The sequence below is a fragment of the Misgurnus anguillicaudatus genome, chromosome 4 (genome assembly GCF_027580225.2).
Source record: "Misgurnus anguillicaudatus chromosome 4, ASM2758022v2, whole genome shotgun sequence".
NCBI classification, from domain to species: Eukaryota; Metazoa; Chordata; class Actinopteri; order Cypriniformes; family Cobitidae; genus Misgurnus; species Misgurnus anguillicaudatus.
In genome coordinates this window covers 614,432-639,913 of record NC_073340.2, presented here as the reverse complement: position 1 = coordinate 639,913, position 25,482 = coordinate 614,432, and the positions used below count along the sequence as shown (strand labels likewise).

Below are 25,482 nucleotides of genomic sequence, written 5' to 3'. Positions count from 1 at the left end.
AGTTACCCATTTGTACCTGGCCCCCTCCCAACCCATGCACACACACACACACACACACACACACACACACACACACACATAGATGATTCGACTGTCGGTCGACTACACTGTAAAAAATAATATGCTGAATTTACTAAAAAATATAGTGTATCATTTTTGCGTCCCTCTTTTTAAGCAAGTTTCACATGGAATTTTGGAGGAATGGTCTGCCCTTTTCCCATATTAAACTATGTTATTACCTCAATGAATTAATACGTATCTATCTAACGCGTGCACTGTACAGCGCGTCATGAATGTGTTAGCATTTAGCCTAGACCCATTAATTCCTATGGTACCACCAAACAGGGAAGTCACCAAACACTTCCATGTTTTCCCTATTTAAAGACTGTTACATGAGGAGTTATACCAGTAAGTATGGTGCCACAAAATAAAACTTTTTTTTGGTACCATAAGAATTAATGGGTCTAGGCTAAATGCTAACACATTCACGACGCGGTGTACAGTGCATGCATTGAAAAAAGATAGATGTGTATTAATTCGTCTAAGTTTAGGTAATAACATAGTTTAATATGGCAAAAGGGTAGACTATTCCTTTAAGCAATTTTGCCTACAATTTGTTTTTTTAGTTCGCAATGCTTAAATTTATTGGTTGGTGTCACATGGAATTTTAAGCAATTTTAGCTAAAAAAATTTAGTCTGTAGAGCTTAAATTTATTGGTTGATGAGACACAATATTTTGAGGTATTTTACCACTGTATTTTAAGTTTTTTCTACCACTAAAGTCTTGTTTATACAATTACAATTTAAAATACCACAGTACTGGTCAATTACATCTAATTTTTAATACATTAACTACAGTTGAAAGAAAAAGTATGTGAACCCTTTGGGCTTACTTGGATTTCTTCATAAATTGGTCATAAAACGTGTTCTGATCTTCATCTAGGTCATAACAATAGAGAAACACAGTCTGCTTAAACTTATACCGCACAAACATTATACGTTTTCATGTTTTTATTGAACACAACATGTAAACATTCATAGTGCAGGATGGAAAAAGTATGTGAACCTTGGGGTTTAATAACTGGTTGACCCTCCTTTGGCAGCAATAACCTCAACCAAACGTTTCCTATAGTTGCAGATCAGACCTGCACAACGGTCAGGAGAAAAGTCTTTACAAAAGTGTTTCAGTTCAGCAATATTCTTGGGATGTCTGGTGTGAATCGCTCTCTTGAGGTCATGCCACAGCATCTCAATCGGGTTGAGTTCAGAAATCTGACTGGGCCACTCCAGAAGGTGTATTTTCTTCTGTTGAAGCCCATTCTGTTGTTGATTTACTTCTATGCTTTGTGTCGTTGTCCTGTTGCATCGTCCATCCTCTGTTAAGCTTCAGTTGGCGGACAGATGGTCTTAAGTTTCCCGCAAAATGTCTTGATAAACTTTGAATTCATTTTTCCATCGATGACAGTAATCCGTCCAGGGCCTGAGGCAGCAAAGCAGCCCCAAACCATGAAGGCCCCTCCACCATATTTCACAGTTGGGATGAGGTTTTTATATTGGTGTGCTGTGCCTTTTGTTCTACACATAGCATTGTGTGTTCTTTCCAAACAACTCAATTTTGGTTTCATCTGTCCACAGAATGTTTTGCCAGTAGTGCTGTGGAACATCCAGGTGCTCTTTTGCAAACTTCAAACGTGCTGCAATGTTTTTTTTTTTTTGGACAGCAGTGGCTTCCTTCGTGGTGTCCTCCCATGAAGTCCATTCTTGTTTAATGTTTTCCTTATTGTAGATTTGTCAACAAAAATGTTAGCATGTGGCAGAGATTTCTGTAAGTCTTTAGCTGACACTCTAGGATTCTTCTTTACCTCATTGAGCATTCTGCGCTGTGCTCTTGCAGTCCTCTTTACAGGACGACCACGCCTTGGGAGTGTAGCAACAGTGCTGAACTTTCTCCATTTGTAGACAATCTGTCTTACCGTGGACACATGGACATCAAGGCTTTTAAATATACTTTTGTAGCCCTTTCCAGCTTTATGTAAGTCAACAATTCTTGATCGTAGGTCTTCTGAGAGCTCTTTTGTGCGAGGCATGGTTCACATCAGACAATGCTTCTTCAGAACAGCAAACTCAAAACTGGTGTGTGTTTTTTATTGGACAGGGCAGCTTTAATCAACACATCCAATCTCATCACATTGATTGGACCCCAGGTTGGCTGACTCCTGACTCCAATTAGCTCTTGGAGAAGTCATTAGCCTTGGGTTTCACGTAGAGCCCGACCGATTTATCGTTTTGCCGATTTTATCGGCCGATATGAGCATGTCGCAGATATATCTGTATCGGCGTATAAGCCGCAGATATGCGCCGATATAAACGTTTGTTACAGAACACATTAAATGCATTTGAAAGATGTAAGTACTTGTTTGTCCAGCAGAGTGCGCCATACTGGTTGCTAATGGTGACCCAGGTCACTCACTGTAGTGACACCATTCAATCCCCCACCCCCTTCCCTTCAGTCAGTCAGTCTCTCAGTTCAGGTGGCATGGAAGCAGTCACGCAGTGTCTTCTTCACAACATTTTTACACCTGGTATTAAGACGCGCTTTGGTCGATTGGATTATAAATGGACAAGAGAGACGCAATCCCGCTTACATTTGGTGTTTTTAATCCGTCTCTTTGTCGACTTGCGAGTTAAAACGCAAGCGGGAGAAATGACGCGAGACGGAGAAATGACACGTTTAAACTACGCGCAGCCGTGCACGTATATAACACTATATGAGATTACTGCTGCTTGTGTTGTTAGTTAGCAATTGATTCAATAAGCTCGCGCAACTCTACACCCTTGCTAAATAAAAGAGGCGGAGCGAGGACGCTTTAGTTTTATAAAAGTCTAAAGTTTGCACGGAACCCTGGGTTTGTGTTATAAAAACGTTGTGCACAACATTAAACATAGCGTACATTAGTATGTGCTCCGTCAAGCATTGTCTTCGTAACTGTGAGTGGCTAACTAATTTGAAGTACACAACTTACTGTAAAGCTAATATTAATCAATGACTTCATAAGTTTCTTTTTATAACGTTATTCTCGTCAAAACTGCAAATGATGCAAGTTTTATGTATTTTGTTCTCTTTGTGTTTTAAAGTTATTTATAATAAGTCAAGTTTACTGTTTAGTGCACTGGTATCAGACTAATTTTGGATAATACAGTTTATTGTTAACTTCTTGCCTATAGTACACATCAATATAAGTGTTGGATCACCACATTTTTGAGTGATCACCACATTTGTGAGTGATCATTGCATTGCATTGTATTTATTCATATACAGTATATTATGTTAAAGTATATAGTGTATTCTATGTACAGTACTGTAGTATAATATACTGTAGTATATACTGAACGATAATATACACAAAGAATATCGGCCGATATATCGTTATCGGTCTTTTTTTACTCCCTAATATCTGTATCGGCATCGGCCCGAAAAAACGCATATCGGTCGGGCTCTAGTTTCACGTACTTTTTCCACCCTGCACTATGAATGTTTACATGTTGTGTTCAATAAAAACATGAAAACCTATAATATTTGTGCGGTATTAGTTTAAGCAGACTGTGTTTCTCTATTGTTGTGACTTAGATGAAGATCAGAACACATTTTATGACCAATTTATGAAGAAATCCAAGTAAGCCCAAAGGGTTCACATAATTTTTCTTTCAACTGTATAAGAAAAGACACAAGACAGTGATAAGTTTTTTTAAGACCTTTTTTAAATACAGCATCTATTGTTTTAAACATTGTTGATTAAGTAAAAGTACAGTACTCCTAATAACAAAAAAGTTAGTCTGGAGCACTGAATTACTAGACTTAAAAAAATTAAATTATTTATTTTTTACTTTTTTTTTTTAGGAAATTTGCAGTATACAGTAAACTAAAATGTGACTGTTTTCATTATAAGCAATGTGTGCCTTGATTTCAGTTGAAGTCAAAATGTTTAATAAATAACCTTAACAACTAATACTTTCCACTTCACTTAATTCTTTTATTCTTTTACAACCACAAAGATAACACGAATGCCCTTTCAATAGAAAAATATATCCCACCTTTAATATCTGAGCATATTTAAAATACAAACCATGCCAGTGAACTATGAGACAAAAAAATAATAAAAATAATCGCTCATTAATCGTAACCGATGTCAAATGTGTAATTAACTGAGGTTTTGATTTTAGGTCAAATTGTTCAGCCCTATCAAACAAGCACAAGATATACACAGCACACAGCTTTATAGTTGTTGGACGTAGCATAAAACATTGTAATAAGGCATATACCAGCAAATGACTAATTTCCATACTTTCATACTTCCATATTAGTGACAATATGCATAAGAAGATGAGTCTGCCCATCCACACAATGGCACTTTTTAAGGAAAAATGGGAAACGATAAAAAGTCATGTCTTTGTTCTACATCTGTGGCTGTTTTCGTCAAATTCTGTAAAACTCTTCTCTGTGGCAGTCATATCTTTGTGTGTGTGTGTGTGTGTGTGTGTGTGTGTGTGTGTGTGTGAGATTGAGCATGTCTTTTCTATATTGCATTTGTGCTCTTCTACCAGGCCTTCTTTTCTGTGTTGAAATTTTCAGATTTATTCTGGATGCATTGATTTTTTTGACAAATAAAAAAGGAGTTTTTGCATTTCCCATTCATTTCAATTAGGGTCATTTTGTAAAAAAAAAATTTTTACGCATCTTCGGAACGACCGAATCAAGCCCAGTTTTTTTATATGAATATTGACCGATAATCTAGAAAAGTCACAAAATCTTATTCCACGGAGATGAAGGGAATTTTTTTTTTAACTAAAGACAAGTGGCTTGGGGGTCATTTTGACCCCAAGGGATTTATAAGGGTTAACTTGCACCAAAATCCAAGGCTACATTTTTACACATTCCTGTACACCAAAAGATGGAATTAACAGTCACACAAGTTTGAGAATCATGTGTGAAGTTTGTAATGTTAAAGGGACACCACTTTAAAAAAAATATTTAAATACCAAACTTTGGAATTTTACTGTTTTGGAATCCATTCAGCCGATCACAGGTCTGGCGGTACCATTTTTAGCAAGTGTTTATAGACAGAATATTGTTTTTAAATCAGTTATGTATTTTGTAGGCTATTGAAGATATAGTATGCATTGTATTTATTCATACATAAGCATGTAAAACGAACAAGTATAAATATGAGAACATACCTGTATACAGGGCTTGACATTAACTTTTTGCTCCCCAGCCAAAGTGGCTAGTTGTTTTCCAAAGTTACTAGCCACTCAGCATTTTCACTAGCCACAATTTTGTTGCTGGTAAAATTAATTTTATATGATTAAACTTGACTTTGGCATCCTAAAATGACTTTAATTCGAGCAAATTTACTTGGTTATGCTAAATTAGATGCAGATTGAATTTCAAATGAAGTCTGACCACCCAAATTAAGACAACATTTATTAGCTGGTATATACCAGGGGTCTCATTTATAAAGTGTGCGTACGCACAAAACAGGACTCGAAACGTGTGTACGCCAGTTCCCACGCAAAGGTTGTGATTTATAAAAATAACAAATTTGATGAGAAAATGGGCTTGCAGGGTGGGATCTGAGGATGATTCATGTACGCACACTTGCAGGTAATCTGTGATTTATAAAGGGAACATTACTTTGTTTTATCAGTCTTAATATTTTTTGGTGCAAGACATTTTTGGCTTTTGTGCGTATGTAGACTTTTAGTAAGGATCCTACGCACAGTTTTCTATAAGTAAGACCCCATGTATATCAGTATAGATCATATCATATATTTAGGTGCATGAAAAACAATGCTAGTAAAGCATAAATCTATGAACTTTGAATGAATATATTTAAAGTGGAGCAGGGGTGTAGAAGATTAACTGAAAAGATAAACACAAAACCCCTTGACAACCACTTTAAATATTTAATAACAACGGCAGTAAATGCTGTCAAGAAATGGACATGAATTTTACTGTCAACTTGTTTATGCAGATTGTATTTTATAAGCTTGATCATGGTTTCTGTTAAAAGTGATTTAAGACTTTTAATGACAAATGTCGAGAGGCCATTATTGTTTGCCAAAGTAGCCTACATAATGCGCGGACCTCTCAGCTGGCGGGTTTCCTTTGATTTCGTGTGCATTCAGGTATGCGCTGAAATTTTCTCCGCTCTTGCCCTGAGAGTGTGCACGTAATTTATATCTCTTCAGTCACTTCCATGCAATTGTTTTATCTTTCCCGAAGTATGTATACGCTCAACAAGCGGTCTCTGTGTGTTGCGCTGGGTGCAGGGAGTGCTCATGAGAGTTGTAGTTTTCCTGTGTCACATTGCGCATTGTTTATCATTTCGCATAAATATAAATGGTGCTATCAGGTGATGATCATTGAGTCTGTTTTGAGGAGGTATTGTCGCTTGCACCTTAAACGCTGCACCTCTTTCTCGTCTTTCTAAATGGCGCATGCGCACGCAGCGACCAGCAGCATGGTAGCGTGACGGTGTCTGTTTTATTTGTTTGTTTGGTTCGTAAAGTTCGCCAAAGTTACCTGTGTGCCCCCTTTTTAAAGGGAAACTTCACCCATTTGCATTAAGATTTGTACCGTTAGAACCCCAGTCATGTTTTTGAATGGTCGTGCATCATTTCCCCTGAGAGGGGAGAAATACTGATTTCATTGAGGCACTTCCTTCTTTCAATGATGTAAAAATCATCATTTTGCGTCATTGAAAGAAGGAAATCCTGTATCTCTATTGAGTGTGAAAGACTCAGGGGCGCCGTAAAGGGGGGAAAAGTTAGGACGATTCTAAGGGCCCATGAACTTTTGAGGGCCCCAGCCAAGGACTGTGCCGCAAACGCAACCCCCTTGAGCTGAGCCCTCTTAGCTCCGCCCCGTCTTTACTCTGCGTTTTAGCGCCGTCTTCAATCCACGGTCTCACAGTGCGCGTGAACTTCACAAGAGAGCAAGGTGTGTGTATTTACTGCTATTTGCTATGATATCTGCATATGTGCGCTTCCTTACTATAAATGCAGTTTACACAATGTGACGCTGGAGCAATACAATGCAGTTTTCTTTCCACTGTAAAGTCTTCGCTCTGTTCACCTCAGTTTAAAAATAAACAAGGTGAATTACGTTTCCTGTTTTATGTTATGATTCTAACGCGAAGTTAGCCTTTATAAGCTGTTTTAATTAACGTAGCCCGTATAAGCTAATTAACATAAACTAAAAATGCGATCGGTTACACACTTCAATGTTTTGCAACGCAATATGCCAAAGAAGGATTTTTATGCAGTCGTGAATCGAGTTGATTGTGATAAAACTGAAATGCAACAAAGACTTAACTAGCCCAGTTATGTATATTAAAGCTTCTCACCTTGCAACAGCTTTAAGAAATCAATAAAAATCTGTTGTAATCTGCTATAGTTGTCATTCATTTCATTTTAGAGTCCCGTTGATTAAAAAACAGTCTGAAGACTCATTTAATAACAGTATAGCTGTTTTCTTAAGTTCACGGTTTCAATGATCTGTCGTTATTTTTGCTTTACTGAAGCTGCTGGTGTGTGAAACTTGTTCTTTACCTTATAAATAATGCTAATAATTATAATACAGGCTTTGGTCAAGCATTTTTGACCCAGTCTTATTTGAGGCATAATGTAAATGTATAGAAAAGAGATGCATTGTTGTTGTTCGCCATTTTTAAATGTTACAATGTTGTGCTCAAGTATGTCACTGAGACTGCATGTGAAAATCAGACTAAAGTCTCAAATCTTATTGTGAAATAAAAAGCATCACAGTTTAATTTCAAGCATTAATTTCACTATGATTTCAATCGCTGACATGACATTTCTCAGTCAATATTAAAGATATCAAGTTTATATTTTCACAAAATGTTCTTTACATTATGTAGGATGAATTTATGTGGAAAACAGTAAATCACAAATAAATACTTCAGCTGGGTTTTCACAGGCATGGTCACATTTATCTTTAATCTTTAAGAACGTTGCATTTTCTCTGAATATTCGATTAATGTACTGTATTTTTCAATTAAATTTACATTGCACAATAAATTATCTTAGCTGCAGACATTTTAGGTGTCTATAAATGCTGATAATTGTGGTCATAACAATAGCAAAATAAATAGTTCTGTATTATTAAATTACAGACAAAGATTTTGAATAGCTACAGTATGTTGGATTGTATGTTTGGTGCGAAATGGGTATGGTGGGGGCCTGACCCCCTATTCTTTCATAGGGCCCAAAATTGCTAGCGGCGCCCCTGGAAAGACTACAGACACTCATTCCTCATTTTTCCAAGGTGGGGGCTATGGGTGGGACCCACTCACGCTTCAGACCAATTACAGATCAGTGGGTGGGACTTACGAAAATATACGAACACAGACGGGAAAAAACGATCAGCCGCCATCTTTATGCTAAGCTAAGCTAAACAGAAGTTGTGGAGCGAGTCAGACTTCATGTTACAATAACAGTGGAAGTTAATCAATATAATATAGAAGAGGGTGATTTCGCAAGCGTGATGCTCTAATCCGCTGTTCATTGCACCTTTATGAGCCACAATACAGCAAAGCGCTCAGGCAGATGGAGGAACAGAAGCCCGAGGAGAAGCCGGAGCCTGGGCGTCGGCTGGGTAGAGGAGCCGGGGGAAGACACCGCAACCATCGGCCTCTGCTGCGTAGAGAAGCTTGCCTGTTCTCTCGCTGTGTGGCTTCTTTATAACATTTCTGCATCAGATAAGGATATGGACGTTTGTTTGGTGAAGGTTTCGAGGCAAGAGAGCAACTTTGCGCACGTTTGGACATGTTTATTTCACATACGCGTTTGCTTCGGCTTCAACGAGCAAACGCGCTGCGGAGTATATAAGCTTGGACAGACTCGCGCTGTGTGCTTTCGGTTTAAGATTTCTGGATCAAATAAGGATATGAAGGTTTGTTTTGTTAATTTTTCTGGGCGCGTGCTTATTTCAAAGACATGTTTCGGTTTACGAGCACAAGCTCCAAGAGCTGAGGCAGCGCGTATGTGGAGATATTATGCATGGGACGCGTTTGTGTGCAGGATGCAGACGACGGACGTCTAACTTAACTAAAGTGAGTGTTTCTATTTTCTTTGTTATACTAAGGTGGCATTTATATACACAATAGCATATCTGAGCGGTGTTTTATATGTCTATATTGTGAGAGCAGTGAGGCTGATATTACACAGATGTAATTACAGTAAACAAGAGACAAAAAGAAAATTGCTAAAACTAAATAAACATTTAAAATGCATACCCTTTTTAACTACTTGAAAAGACATTTGTACTGCGGATCTGAAACCGCACGTTACTGTTTGAATAAGACTTTGCTACACACCAGGCCAGAGTGTTATTGTGTGTATCACAATGTAACATCACGTTTAAAAGTAAGTCATGATTGGTGTCTGTCAGACACAGTGGTGGTGGCTATTTTCTTTGTTTCACTAACGTGGCATTTATGTACACAATATCATATCTGAGCCGTGTTCCGATTAATGGGAGTGGCTTGCAGTGCTGTGCATTGTGGTGCATAGTGGGAGTTGTAGTTTTTCATAAAAATGTGCTCTAAAGTCACATTTTGTCTTTTCTCGGTCAAATAGGCACACAATTCTACATTTATGTTACATTTTGACTACAATATGACTCACTTTCCATAAAGATTAATGTTCATATCGGTGAAATGGCCCTTTAAATATGATCATAGTTTTTACTGCATATTTGCATTTTTATGATCGTTTTTTTTTCCTGACCGGTCACAATGAAATGGTCTGTTGGATGGTGCTGTGGGAATTTTTTTATCTGCCGGAGGCTTGGTGCGGCACTTTTCAGTCTTTGATTCTAACAGCCGGTGAATTTGGTGAAGTTTGATCAACCAGCGTACTCTAGGCCACCTGCGGATTTAAATTTCCCTAATATCGCCGATATTAAATGTCAGTATGGAATGAACGGAAGCTCTTGTCGGAGATCAAGAAAGCGGGGTAGGAGAGGTGGACTACGCGAGCGAGCTAGGCGGCCTCTGTCGCACGTTCCTCTGCCCTCTATAATCCTTGCTAACATAAAGTCCCTCCGGAACAAGTCTGACGAAGTGGAAGCCCATGTCCGATATCAACATCAATCAATCAATCAATCAATCAATCAAATTTTTTTATTCAGCCATGATATTGTTACAAACACAAAATAATCTCATACACAACTAAATAATATCTTCCAATGCTGAATAGGAGCATGAGGAAGACATCGTCTTATAAATTCATGCCCCTTTTTCAAAATATCTAGTCTAGCACAGAATATATAGCTCGTATTGCTCCCATTCTCTATATCAAAGTGCAATTTTACTTCACATGTATATAATTAACAATTCCATATTTATCAAAAATTTATTCTTATATTTCACTTTCTTCATATTTTCGAAATACCTTTTTTATATATATTTTTTTAAATTGAACAATCGTATAGCATGATCTTTCCTCATTATCCAAAGAGTTCCATAAATTGATCCCAATTACCAAAAACCCTTTTTGTTTTTTTGAGGTACGTGAATATGGTACACAAAAGTTGCCTTTTCTTCTATTTTTACTATCTATAATTAACTTACATTTTTTTTGAATATGTATTGGCACCATATTATTTTTCACTCTCCACATAATTTGCAATATTTTAAATTTGACCAACTCATAAAATTTCAAGGTCTGCAATTTGATAAACAATTTATTAGTGTGGTCCCGAACACCTTTGTGCGTCACAATTCTTATTGCTTTCTTCTGGAGTAAGCACAACCTTTCTGTGTAACTGGTGCATGCATTACCCCACACCTCAGTACAATATGTTAAATATGGGACAATTAAAGTTAAATATAAAAGCTTTAATGAGGCTTCATCCAGTATATATTTAACTCTATAAAGAATACCAATGTTTTTACTTATTTTACTTTTGATATGATCTATATGAGACTTCCAACTTAGTTTACTGTCTAAAATAACCCCTAAGAATTTGATTTCTGAAACACGTTCAATGTTTACATCTTGAATAACTAAATTTGTTTAGTTTTTAGGTTTTCCCTTATTTCCAAAAACCATATAATTTGTCTTATCCCAATTCAAAAACAATTTGTTATAATCAAACCATTTCTTTAATTTTGTCATTTCTCTTTCAATAGTATCCATTAATTTATTTTAATCTGCCCCTGTCTTAAACACTGTTGTGTCATCTGCAAACAATAAAAAATTCATGTCTTTGGAGCCCTCAAATATATCATTAATAAACAATATAAAAAGCTTAGGACCAATTACCGAACCCTGAGGAATTCCACATACCACAGTTTTATAATTTGAATTATAGTTTTTAAATTGTAGATACTGACTTCTATTACTTAAATAACTTTCAAGCCATTTATATACCCGACCCCTTAATCCATATTGTTGTAATTTTGACAACAATAAATTATGGTTGACAGTATCAAACGCTTTCTGTAAGTCCAGGAATATACTTACAAGATACTGCTTTTTATCCATTGCAGCTAGAATTTCATCTGTTAAATGAATTAATGCAACAGCGGTAGATCTATTAGAACGAAATCTGTATTGATACTCAAAAAGTAAATTATTTTTTTCCAAAAATAAATCCAATTTATAAATAAACCATTTTTCTATTATTTTTGAAAACTGTGAAAGTATTGAAACAGGTCGATATTTATTAAACTCGTGTTTGTCACCCTTCTTAAAAATAGGTATTATCTTCGCAGTCTTCATATTTTGTGGAAAAACATCTGTGCCCCGTTGCATGAAAGTCCTTAAGCTAAGAAATCCCTTAAATATAAGGTTAAGGGTGCCCTTAATAAAAAATGGGTTGCAAGAAAAACCTTTAAGTGAACCTTAAGGCTGTCAATAAGTATTTACCCTTAAATGCTAAAGTATTACCTTAAGTTCTGCTATGCGTTGCAACAAAGTCCTTAAGTCCAATTTTCCCTTAAAAACTTAAGGGACTATAACAGGTCCCTTAACGTCACACGCGATGGCTGATTTTATGGTTATTTAGAAAAATGAAGTACCAACGCCCATTTCTAACGATTGAAAAAATCCATAGAGAAAAGTGATGCGTATTTATTAGGAGAATAGCGGTTTGATCGTCCATCAATCTAAAGTGTTTCCAGTTTGAATTACTTTGAGGTTTTATACACGCGGCACTTTACAGTCTGTTATTTGCGATGTTTCATTGTACACAAATCCACCGTCTGTTGAGCTGCGTGCATTGATTTGTTACCGCTGTGAGATTTTGTATCTACAGCAACCGCGTCTCCGCTGCCGTGTTTTGGCAGAGACTGCCGTAAAATACTTAGTATAAACACTTAGGTAAGGGTGACAGTTAAGACCTTTGTTGCAACGCTCTTAAATAAATCCCTTACCTTAGGGATTTTTTCTCCCTCAGGGAAACCCTCACTTAAGGAGTTTCATGCAACCGGGCACTGAACTAAAGGAAAGATTAAAGATATAAGTTAAAGGTTGGAGTATACAATCTATTGTTTTTTTTACAATAGTCATATCTATTCCATCCCCATCACAAGAGGTTTTAGTTTTACACTTCCTCACAATGTCTAAGATTTCAGTTTCAGTTATTTCGTCAAGAAACATTGACTGTAAGATTCTACTACCTCCTGTCATACTATTACCTGCATGATTGGAATTTTCAATTCTTTTCGCAATATTTGGTCCGACATTGACAAAGAAAGAATTAAACTCATTTGCAATATCTATTCCATTTTTAATAACCTTACCCTTGTGCTCAAAATACTCCGGTAAATTATTGTTCTGAGAGTTTGGCTTCATAACCTTATTTAAAATTTTCCAAGTTTCTTTAATATTAGTCTTGTGTTCATACAATTTATTTTTATAATAATCTTTTTTTGCCTGTCGCATAGTTGTTAACTTATTCTTGTATCTTTTATATTTAATTTCATGATCACGAGACTTATATTTAATAAAATCTCGGTATAGTTTGTTTTTCTTTTTACAGGCCTTCTGTAACCCGCTTGTTATCCATGTTTTTTTTCAAACTTATTTACTTTACCCATTTTTAAGGGACAATTTTTATTATAAAGGGTTACAAATATATTCAAAAATGCCTCATAAGCCTTATTAACATCCTCAACCAAAACTTTACTCCAATCATAATCAATCAAATCCTTCCTAAATGAGTCTATTTCCTTCTCCGTCCGACTACGAATATATTTAACTTTATCAACCTCTCTTGTTTTCTTACCAAGTTTTAGGTCACAGACCATGAAAACTGGTAAGTGGTCACTAATATCACATAAAAGCAAACCACTATAAAAGGTAATATCAATATTATTAAAAAAAATATTATCAATCAATGTTGAAGTTGTCCTTGTCACTCTACTGGGTTGTATTATCACTGGAAACATACCTTTACTATACATTTCGTTTAAAAAATCATTAGTTGCTGGTTGGCCTTTTGTCTTCATTAAATCCACATTAATATCACCACATAACCACATAGTCTTTTTTAACATTGAACATGAATTTAAAGAAGCATGTACCTGGCCTTGACAGAAACATGGTTGGGAAAAACGGACTCGGACGCCGACATTATTACATTGGATGGGTTTGGTGCTCCTTTTCGTTTGGATCGGGATGCAGCGACCACTGGCAAGTTACGAGGGGACGGCATGTCAAATATAATTTATTTTTGTTTTAAAAAATATATAAAGAACAATTTCTTAACAAGAAGGCTTTTTAAGTGCAAATTTACAGAGCATCAGTAAATACAGAACAAAGCAGTGTCTTAAAGAAATTAAAATTAAGACAGTATTTATTATATTAGTTAATTAAGCGGACTCTCCGCAACATAGTGGACGTGCTGAAACCGTTATATTAATTAGTTATATTATGGCGCTTTGTATTTGAGTTGATCAGTTAAATTAAAGTGATTTTAATCTTTAAAAACTTTACTCCCAGACGACGCTACAGTTATTCTGTCATCACTTTTGCATAGTATTACATTTTGAATAGAAATGTACTAAAAACAAGTTACTCTCTTAACTCTTGACAATCTATTTTGCCTTTATTTATACATATGATGTGAAAAACATAATAAATAAAAGAAGAACATGTTGTGTAACAAATACCTTTTATTTATTAAAAGCCAGATGAACAAAACATATCACACGTCACATACTGTATATAAAACATCAGAAAAGTTCACATAAAATAGGAACAAATTGGCTTCGAAAACAACAACGTGCCAAAACATGCATTTATCTCTTACTAAGTAACCTATTTCTTGGCTTTTAATTCACAGTTCACACTCGGGAATCGGCACTAGCCCAAAATGTCATAAACATTTTTCAAAATACAAAAAGCCTGCCTGAATAAATAAAAACAATTACACAACAACGAAAATAAACATAGGCCTAATATAAGTCATAATCGAATGGGCTTCAGAAAGTGCACATGCAGCAAAAAAAGAAAGAAAAAGGAAAGGATGTCTTCGTTGCTGAGACGCTTCACGCGCAGCCTTCAGCTTAAGTTCACATTGTCCCAAAAGAAAAAAAATATTTCTTCACATATGAAAAGTGTTCTACTGCACCTATGGTTGTCTGATTCTTCTGAAGTTGTTTGCAAGGAAAATCAGCTTGTTCAAGTTGGTCGGGAGAAGGGCACTCCTTTATTTATTGGCAATGATTTAAAAAAAATCCTCTCTGATGGTGTGGAAGTGGAGGGGATGCTGTGAAATCTTTTAGCAACTCTTGACAACTTTGGTTATCTATCCTCGTTTTTCTTCCACCGTTCCAGGGGGCCTCCATTGCATTTAGTGAATAAGCCTCCATCTGAAGTGAGGTCCAGATATCAATTGTGAAACTGACAGCTGTCTAGCCTGGCTCAAGTGTGCGCAATAGTTCTTTAAATCCCTCACCCTCAACAATGCGCACAGGCCTCATATCAAGTGCCACAAACTCCTTTTTTCTCTTCTCTGAAAGTGGTGGTCTCAAATAAAAAAAAATTGCGTTAATTTCGGGCCGCGGCTGATGCACACGTGCTGCTGAGCTGTCGTCATGATAGTGCGTGTGTAACTGTTAGAAAAATTATAATATAATATTAATAATATATGGGGTTTATGTCTGTCTATATTGACAAAAAGTTAGAACTGTTTGTTTATTTTTTGTTCGTAAAGTTACAAGCCTTACCCGCCTCAAATGATACGCCATGTTGGTTGTCGTCGTGTGATATGAAAGAATCTGCTGACACAAATTGCACTTAACATTCTTTGGGTCATCTTTAACCTTCTCGAAATACTCCCACAGTTTTGATGATTTTTTTAGAAGCCATTGTGAGCCAATAATTTCGTAAATGCTAACAAATGCGGTCCGGACGTTACAGACCCCCCCGGGCTCTGCTGACCACGCATTTGCCTTCAGAGGGGGAAAGTGGATATAAGGCAAGTGATGGTCTGGTCTGAAGAGGCTTACGTGTAGTGTAACGTGGGGTGCTTGAAGAAAAGCGAAGGAGAGTAGAATCCATGTGCAAAAGAGGTTTATTAAATAAATCCCAAAAGGGCCAGCAAACACATCCAATAAGGGGTAATCCAAAACATAATCCAAAGACAGGCAATAGGTCAGGGCAGGCAGCAAAACAAACAATATCCAAATGAAAGGCACGGGTCAAAAACAGGCAGATACTGAACAAGATACAGATTAACAGATACAAACAGGCTAGACAATACAAAGTAATAATCAGCAGTGATCTAAACAAAAGGAAGTGGCTTTATACTCTACAAACAGGAAGTGGGAAGTGAAGCATGGCATGATGAATTTCAAAATAAAAGCCGGAACAGAACAGGATGTCAAAATAAGAGTACAAAACACAAAATACAACATAACACAAGACGTAACTGTTACAGTATGTTTTCCTGTACAAAGTGTTGTGAATAGGGATGCAACGATTATAGATTTTGATGGTACGGTTATAGTCTGATAAATAATCACGGTTGTACGGTTATTACGGTTATTATGGACTCATTTTTTAACAATTGCTAAATTCTTTTGTATTTTCAGTTTGTGTATTTTTTCTGTAATTCTTGGACAAATGATAATAATAATAACCTAGCAGGCTTTGACTTAAACAGTATAGGTGCCTTTTGAAACCTGTAGGCTATTCATTTTAATGATCTTTTGAATAAATGTAATTTTATATTTGGACTGAATATATATTATAATATTATAATATATTATAAATATATTATAAAACTAAATGTATATTATTTTGATTTGTTTGAAGTATTAGTAAAAATGATAAGAGCCTCTCAAAACGAATAATAACACAGGGTCATCCTGGACTGGGTTCTGCGAGTCATTTTGGACTGGCAGCATCAACGTGTTAACTCATGCTATTAATTCATAAATCTTTAACGCGCTAAAATAATTCAACGTTATTAAATGCAGTCAGACCACCAGGAGCCCCGCCCGGATTTGATCCGCGAGGAGGAGGTTTTTAATGCTGCACAGACTGATTGGAGTGTGGCTCTTTCACGCACCCGTGCAGGCACGCACACACACACACACACACACACACACACACACACACACCAGATGCACGAACAACCAAGAGACGTGTCATGCGCACATATTCTTTTGAACGCAGAGCTTTGTCATACAGTGCGCTAACGAGCATGTCGCATGCGGCACGCGCCTCTTGGTGGTTCGTGGATCTGGTTTGTGTGTGCGTGCGTGAAACAAAAACACGCGGTGTAGCGGAGGCTTTATGGTTACTTAACCGTGACATTTTAAAGCGCGGTTAATAGTGACACCGGTTAATCGCTGCATCCCTAGTTATGAACTCTTATATTTCCAGATAATATTTGCAGCCGTGTTCTTTCTTGTTGTGTGGAACAGCTAGGCCCTATTTTTTCTTATATTTTTAATCAATCTATGTATCAACAGAAGGTCCCTGACTTATGGAAACAGTCAGTGATAGTTCCTGTTGCCAAGAATAGCCACCCTAATGCCGCATTCAGACAGCCAGCAACGTTATCGATGTGTGTCGCCCATCTCTTTCAATGAGAGAAGGATGACGTGAACTTTACTGCTTCGTTCTCATTGGTGGTCGCTCTCGAAATTCGCTCAACATTTGCATAAAGTTAAACTTGTCTTAACTTTTTTGAGTCACTGGACATGCCCATATGACCGCCAATGGTCACTTTAACTCTTGCAGCCGGAAGTCGCCAGGTTTCCATTGAAATGAATGAGATCACGTTGCTCTGCTACTGCTGGTTGCTGGCTGTCTGAATGGGGCGTAAGACTTTAAATGATTATAGACCCATAGCCCTTACGTCACTTGTGATGAAGTGTTTTGAAAAGCTGATCAAAAGTAAACTGTCATCTATGACAAATCACCTCCTTGATCCACTACCGTTTCCATACAGACTAAACATAGGTGTTCAGGATGTGACTGTAACAGTACTCAACCGCATTCTAAATCATCTTGAGGGCAATAATAATCATGCCAGACTACTGTTTGTGGATTTCTCATCAGCCTTTAACACCATTCGGCCCCATTTGCTGGTTGAGAAGCTCCTACATCAGTTCAAACTAGAAGAAAACCTTGTGGGTTGTATATTAGATTTCCTCACAAATAGATCCCAGCAAGTGAGAGTAAATGGCCATCTTCCTGACTGGGCCCTTACATCAACTGCTTCACTACAAGGTTGTGTTCTGTCCCCCCTTCTCTATATTCGGTATACTAATGATTGTCGCTCTGTGACAGGGAAAAACGATTCTTTGTGAAATTTGCTGATGATACGGTCATTGTCAGCTTATTGAACAATGAGGAAACTTCACATGGTTCGGTCTTTGATCACTTTTGTAAGGGCAATCCATCTAGAATTTCTTCAAACCCTTTCTTTCCATGAATTAGAGCGTATATGACTCGGACAACAATCAGCTTCTTACAGTATCCTTCTTTAAATGTATTTATTATCAAAATTACTGAAAAAAAGAACTAATGTTACAGGTCAAAAAACTGTGATGCTCCCATCTTTTTTTCTCTCAATAACTAGGTCAACTCGACCAATTATCTTAATGGAGCTTCAAAATAAAAGTTTTCCAAAATTGCAAATTGCACATAATATTTTTGCTCATTAAACAGATTTAAACACACTTTATATGAATTAACAATAAACTTTGAATATGGCTCTTACAACTTTGTTACATGGTGTCAGGATGCTTTTCTTGAACTGAATGCCTGTAATACCAAGGACATATGTATTGATTTTAGGTGCAATGTCATGAACACTGAAAAAACTAGTATACATGGTTAGGAAATAGAGGTTGTTAAAGAGTATAAGTAGTTAGGATCCATTATTGATGATAAGCTGTGTTTTGACTAGTGTGCTTTGTAAGAAAGGCCAGCAATGTCTGTATTGCTTGAGGAAGCTGGCAAAGTTTAATGTGGATAAGACTCACTGACCCTTTTTTTACAGGTCCTTTGTTAAGTCAGTTGTTACCTTCTCTTTAATCTGCTGGTATGGGTCTATCATTGTAAGGGTGTTTTCACACCTAGTTCATTTGAGCCCTCCAAACGCTCTCAGGCCATGTTTACATTAGAGCATTTGCGTTTTAAAACGGCATTTTAAAATGAAAACGAACCTCGTTTATACTGGCATATTAAAAAGAATCTTCATCCACACTATACACCACCATAAACGCATGAAACATGACCAATCACGTAACTCGGCATGCGCATTTAAGTGTAAAATAACTTATTACTCTAATAATAGCTTACCTTTGCACATTTACGCAGCCTAGGGGTGTGCGATATTGACAAAAAGTCATACATGGGTCCTTTGCTGGCAACTATAACAGACACTATTTTTGAACCTATAAAAATGTGTTTGGGAAAGTCTTATACTGTTCTATCTCCCCCCTACAACATATTAATATGATTAATAGGTTAATTTTGATTTTATAACTAAACAGAAAGGTCTTTATGATTTAAAAAGAAAGCATTCAAGTGAACAGTACTAAACAGTAGCGAACTTGAAGCAAAAATAAATTTCAGCAAATTGCAAACTTCAATCAAACATAGTAAGAGGTGAAGTATTGCTTTAGCCTACCAGAAATGCTTATTGCATTCATTTTTAAAAGTGTGCGAGGTCCGTGCACGTCCTCTGCTAGCAACACACAAATAGCTAAAAGCCAAGCGCCTAAACGAGCATTATATTAATGACGTTGAGTTTATTGTTTTTATTAATTTATAATCACAAAACTTATCAACAAAACATCGATTAAAATTAAGAGACAAATTATCTGAAACGAAATTCATTTTAAAGTAGCAAACAAAACTTACATTAAACTGGAAAATAATGTCTAACCCATTACAATTCTCCCTTCATATTGGCCTTTACAACGCCTATATTGCGTTTAAAATTACAGTCTATCTTTCGTAAGCTAACTAAATTTAAACAAAACATAAACACTTATACTGTTCTAGCTCCCCCTTACAACATATTAATATGATTAATAGGTTAATTTTGATTTTATAACTAAACAGAAAGGTCTTTATGATTTAAAAAGAAAGCATTCTAAACAGTAGCAAACTTGAAGCAAAAATAAATTCAGCAAATGCAAACTTCAATCAAACATATAGTAAGAAGTGAAGTATTGCTTTAGCCTACCAGAAATGCTTATTGCATTAATTTTTAAAAGTGTGCGAGGTCCGTGCACGTCCTCCGCTAGCAACACACAAATAGCTAAAACCCAAGCGCCTAAACGAGCATTATATTAATGACGTTGAGTTTATTGTTTTTATTAATTTATATTCACAAAACTTATCAACAAAACATCGATTAAAAATTAAGAGACAAATTATCTGAAACGAAATTAATTTTAAAGTAGCAAACAAAACTTACATTAAACTGGAAAATAATGTCTGACCCATTACAATTCTCCCTTCATATTGGCCTTTGCAACGCCTATATGGCGTATAAAATTACAGTCTATCTTTCGTAAGCTAACTAAATATAAACAAAACATAAACACAATAAACCCAACAATACTCAAACATTAATATAAAACAGACATTATCTATAAGGATACATGTTAAAACAATCCGATATAGCGTTTATAATAGCTGGTTGGTAGATGTTTACTATTTTTGGCAAAACCTCCTTTGCAAACCAACATTTACATCAATAAAATAATTTTTACTTTGAAAATGATGTGCTGTCGCGTTAATATCAGCTGTTCGTTTACATAAGACTCCGTCTACGTTCATTTACACTCAGAGCAACATCTGAGTTCTCAAACTAAAACAGGGTCTGCAGCGTTTGCGAACGAATCCGTTTATGAGGGTCGAAAACAGTGATGTAGTGTAGATGAAAGGCGTAAACGTAGCAAAAGTAACGCGTTTTAAAGCATAAACGCATTAATGTAAACATAGCCTCAGAGCAGTTCAGGGTGTATATGTGAACAAACCAAGTGATCTCAGACCCCCCTAAAAGGACCCAAAAGCGAACCGAACTCAGACCACTTCTGGAGGTGGTCTGAGTACTAGGGATGGGCATAATTAATCGACGATCGATAATTGATTGCTAAGAATTTCGTCGATAACGTAAATTTGTTATCAATTAATCGAATGCATTTTTTATCTAACTCCTGTTTCACAAATACTCCGTATGCAGTGCGTTTGCGTATGTGTGCGGCGAATCCATCAAGCACCCGTTGCAGTTTTGCAATGCTTTATTTATCTCCACATATATCATAAATAAAAATAAGCAGAGTAACTTTGCAAGTCTACCCTTCCACATTATATATTTCCTACTATTATGTATATGATTTCCAAATAATAAACGAGAGTATTCAACGACAAAAAGCGTCTCATATGGAAATAAATCCTCACAATATTATTATTTTTCAAAACTTTATGACAAAAATAAGCAACTGTATTCCTACAGTTATTCAAAGATGCACACATTATTCCGCATATATTTGAATATTATACAAAAGTATTCATATAACTGCCTGTCTCATATGGCAAATAAATATCCTCACATTAACATAACAGCATAATGAAATGAATAAACAGACAATGAAACAGGATTGAAATATAAATTGTATTATTATTACCGGAAAAAAGCAATATTGCTAAAATAATCTCTGAGGTAAATGCGTCAAAAACCCTGTTACCTGCACAATAAGTCTAAATGAGCAATAAAAGTGAAAAAAGCATTATTAGGTCATGTCTCAAAACTTTATATGACAAAAATATATTTTAAAGAAATGTATACTTACAGTTATTCAAAGATGCACACATTATTCCATATTACTCCCGTTTATGAGCACTTTTGTCTCTGGCCTTGCTCTGTTATGTAATAGATTGACAGGTGCGCATCTCCGTCTTTCAAACATATATAATTTTGTAATTACTACCTTAGGAAAATTAGCCATGATTTTATCATTGTGAAAATGTTTTTAAAAACGATTTGTATTTCCGCAATTTTACTACAAATACCATGGTTATGGTATATTGTGGAGTTGGAGACCATAAATGTGTGTTTACTGCTGTTTTACAACAAATAAAAACTAAAAGACTATGTTAGTATAATTAAACAATGGTGAATGGGGCTCACAAAACGCACGCTGTTTCACACATACTCTGTATGCGGAATAAGCCAAGTTAGCGCTGAGGTACCTGTGCATCCCGCTCAGTCTCCTCGGAGCGGCTGTTTTCGGCGGCGGCTGGACTGACGGTCACCATGGGTTGCGGTCGCGTCTCACCCCAAAACATGCTTTTATTTCTCAAAAAAAATCAGTAGACTGGTGCAGAAGTTTTATGCGAGTTACTGAAGTTAGTTATTTTTCACGAGGCTTTAATGCCTAATTTGTTATAGCCTAATGTTAGGAAGGCTAATATCTTGCACTTTCTTCTGGCTTGAATAATTTTGAGTTACATTTTGACAAAACATTTCAGATCTAAGTATTATGTTTTTTGTTTAATTTAATGTTAAACATGAATCTGTTTTTTTTATTTTGGAACTAATGAGGTCTCTGTTTAAGAACGCTGCTCGCAGCTGCAGGTTCCGCTGCTTTTAGAGCACCGCACATGCACGTACATATATGTTTGAAACATAGTTTAACTGTCTGCCACAAGTTGATCTTGTAATAAAGGTCTCATCGAGGAAAAGCACGCTGTATATTTGTATTCATTGCATTTTTTAAGTATAAAAGTTAAATAACAAATTTTATTATAAAAATATTAATGATTAATCGATAGTCGATCATTAATTCTCCCGACGATCGACAAAGAAAACTTAATCGAATGCCCATCCCTACTGAGTACGGTTCGCTTTTGGGTTCTTTTGTGGTTCGATTTCTTTTTGATATGTGAAATCAATGAGGTCCCGGTCCTTTTCGCGTGTGGTTTTGACATTCAATCAAAATCAACTGCTGCACAGAAAGCTGGGGTCGAGTTCTTATGAAGTTGTGATGTGAACAAGAAAGAGTCTGAGATCACTTTAGTTCTGAAGAGGACCAAAAAAAAGAACTGGGTCCTCTTTTGAGTCCACTATATTGTGAACACCAAAAGGACTGAGATCACATTCGGCTAGTCCCTTTTCTGGTTCACTTTAAGTGAACTGGGTTTGGTTCTTTTAAAATGAACTATATGTGAAAACACCCTAGAACAAAACAACTCCATTTCGAGGTTAATCTAGGTGAGCAGCAGCATCACAGGTTCTAAGCAGAAAGGTCTGGAGGAACTTTAACACAAGCAGATGTTAAGAAGGGTTGAATCTATCCTGTTAGATAATTCTCATCCCTACAGGCTGAATTTCAGATGTTGCCATCGGGATTACACCTCAAACTCCCAAAAGTCAGAACAAATAGACACAAACACTCTTTTGTGTTTGCAGCCATTCTGCTTTTCAACTCTCTATAAAGAACCATAGATAACTTAGCGATTTAAATATATATTTGATTTTTTTTTTTAACCATGTTTGTATGTAGGTATTCTTTGTATTGGTTTGTGTGTGTGCATGAAATTGTGTGTGATTTTGTTTTGCTGGCTCCAATTGGGGACAAATAAAGATCTTTGAACTTTAAAACAAGTTGTGTGTAGCCTACTGTGAGCAAACGTCACGTCAAACTACATTGTTCCAGCTGCGCAGGCATCACTGATATAAACGTAAATAAAAGTAAAAAAAACCTTTACAACAATTAACAGCATTATGTGCAGGAAGTTTTATTTTACAAAAAAAATTATAAGGACGGTCAATCATTCACCATACAATAAACCGTCAAATGCAATATTCTGCAAATTTAAATCTTTAAAATTTTACGACTTAGTCTGAATACTTATTTATGTTCAAAGTCAATAAGGAAAATATTGCCTGAAAATGTACTATGTTTGTTTGAAAACAGGGAGCAGAAATATAACCTAAAAGGAGAGAACATGTTTAAAAAACAAATGGTCAGAACAAACTTTAAAAATTAATTCCATCTCGTTTAAAGGGGACGACTTGTGGAATGGTCTTACTGATGAACTTAAGAGGAGCAATTCCATTCATTATTTAAAAAAAATGAAATCTTAATTTTTGATGCTTAAGAAAATTGTCCAAGATAAATTTATGTATAATTTATCTCCATAAATTGAAACAACACAAGCAACAAAAAACATTTGTAATTATCAGCATATGTATATATGTATGCATGTATGCATGTATGTATGTTTGTGTATGTGCATCTAGTATATATACAGTATGTATATATTTATGTGTGTATGTATCCATATGTTTATGCAGGTATATTGTTTATGCCCAAATTCTGATGGGAAGATGTTGTTTGTTTAGGGGGGTAGGCTTAATCTAAAATCTGTTGCACATCCAAACACATCTAGCTTTAAGATTTGTTAGCTACAGAAGTTGACAAAATGTGTTTTTTTAGGAAACCTTTTTGGAGAGCAAACAGGATGGTGTTGCCCGAAAATACATTGCATCTGCACGGTAGGTTCTGCCTGCATACACAAACTCATGACTATGTATAACATATGTTACCCTGGACCACAAAACCATAAGGTCATGAGGGTCAGTTTTCTGAAATGTACGATCACGATTCTTCCAAGATTCTGAATGCAACTAAACAAAATAACATATAATTTGCTAGAGACAATATTTGAATTGCTGCAATCTCTTTAAAAAGTTTATTTTTTATATTTAAAAAAATATTTTTTTTTAAATCTAAAAGATTCAATCACTAAAAAACACCTTCATTCATCCTGTAATAAAACATATTTATATGTGATCTATGAACCCAGTACATCTGTGATTATTTTGTGAAAAGAAAATGCAGAAAGAAATAATGATACTATGTGGTTGAAAAGAGCCGTTTGAAACCTATAAATCAGGGTTTCACAAACATTTTTAATCCAGAATTCACCTAGACAAGTCAAATCTATCTTAAGACCTACATTTGTTTTAAATGGAAGTACTAGGGAAAAAAAACAGTAACAGTATCTCTTTTTTGGTAAAGTAATTATTATATTCCTTTCATGTTTCTTAAACAAAGCAATAGTAAAATAAGCATTTTTAAAGAGGCTTCCATAGCTGTTAATTTTAACACACAGTTTGCAAGACAGACAACCTTGACCCAAATGATGTGCCGCTTTCACATCCGTAAAAGCAAAGCACAATGAATGCAAGCTTTATCCGCGCTTTAACACGCCACTTGCGCATTCGTGAAAGCAAAAGCGCAACGAACATGAGCAAAGGTTGAAGCAGATGAAGCTTGCAAATTGTTATTGCAACCCAAAGGACTGCTTTGATATTGATTCCCTGACAGCGCTCACACACATTTCAATGTTCCGGTAAGATTTCTGGAAAAGGTTAAATGACAGACGAATCATTAAACACAGTAACATTTGCAGTGTTATATTAACTCTACAAGAGTTTAAATCAACACTGAACCCAAGTGTATTTGGTCCCACTCAGGCCTAGTCCACACGGACGGGTATTTTTATAACCAGAGTATTTCCTCCAAAGAAATCTCATTCACACATGCTCGGTTTGAAATAAATCCCTGTCCTCATAAAAAAAGCAAAAACATGCTATCAAGTAGGGATGCTCCGATAGATCGGCCGTCGATCGATATTGGCCGATAATTTGAATCCCTACTTGAAATGACTCAATCGATGCTCGCTAAATCTGCCAATCTCATAAACCGATCTTTCTATTTACTTTTGTTATCAAAAGTATCCTGAATGTGGCTGCAATTAGAGAAATTTTTTACGTAGTGCGAGCATTTTTACAATCTGTTGCTCATGTGCGACGTGCAGATTTGTATTCCTCTCTCTGCCTTTACTGAGATATGCGTATTTTCTTTAATTTTGCTCACAGCTGCTCAGCCACCGCACGCACACACA

At 36.0% G+C, this 25,482-nt stretch overlaps 1 protein-coding gene across 6 annotated transcripts in view; it reads left to right on the top strand.

The window, feature by feature from the left end:
• The window catches only part of becn1 (beclin 1, autophagy related), a 260,154-nt gene that overhangs the window by 29,915 nt on the left and 204,757 nt on the right, over positions 1-25,482 (top strand). For 5 of the 6 annotated variants that reach the window (XM_073866534.1, XM_073866532.1, XM_073866529.1 and 2 more), the window contains exon 4: positions 24,009-24,067. The exons of the other annotated variant lie outside the window; for it this stretch is intronic. In XM_073866534.1, the coding sequence (XP_073722635.1) occupies positions 24,009-24,067 (59 nt within the window). The remainder of the gene's footprint in view (positions 1-24,008; positions 24,068-25,482) is intronic. 6 annotated transcript variants of the gene reach the window in all.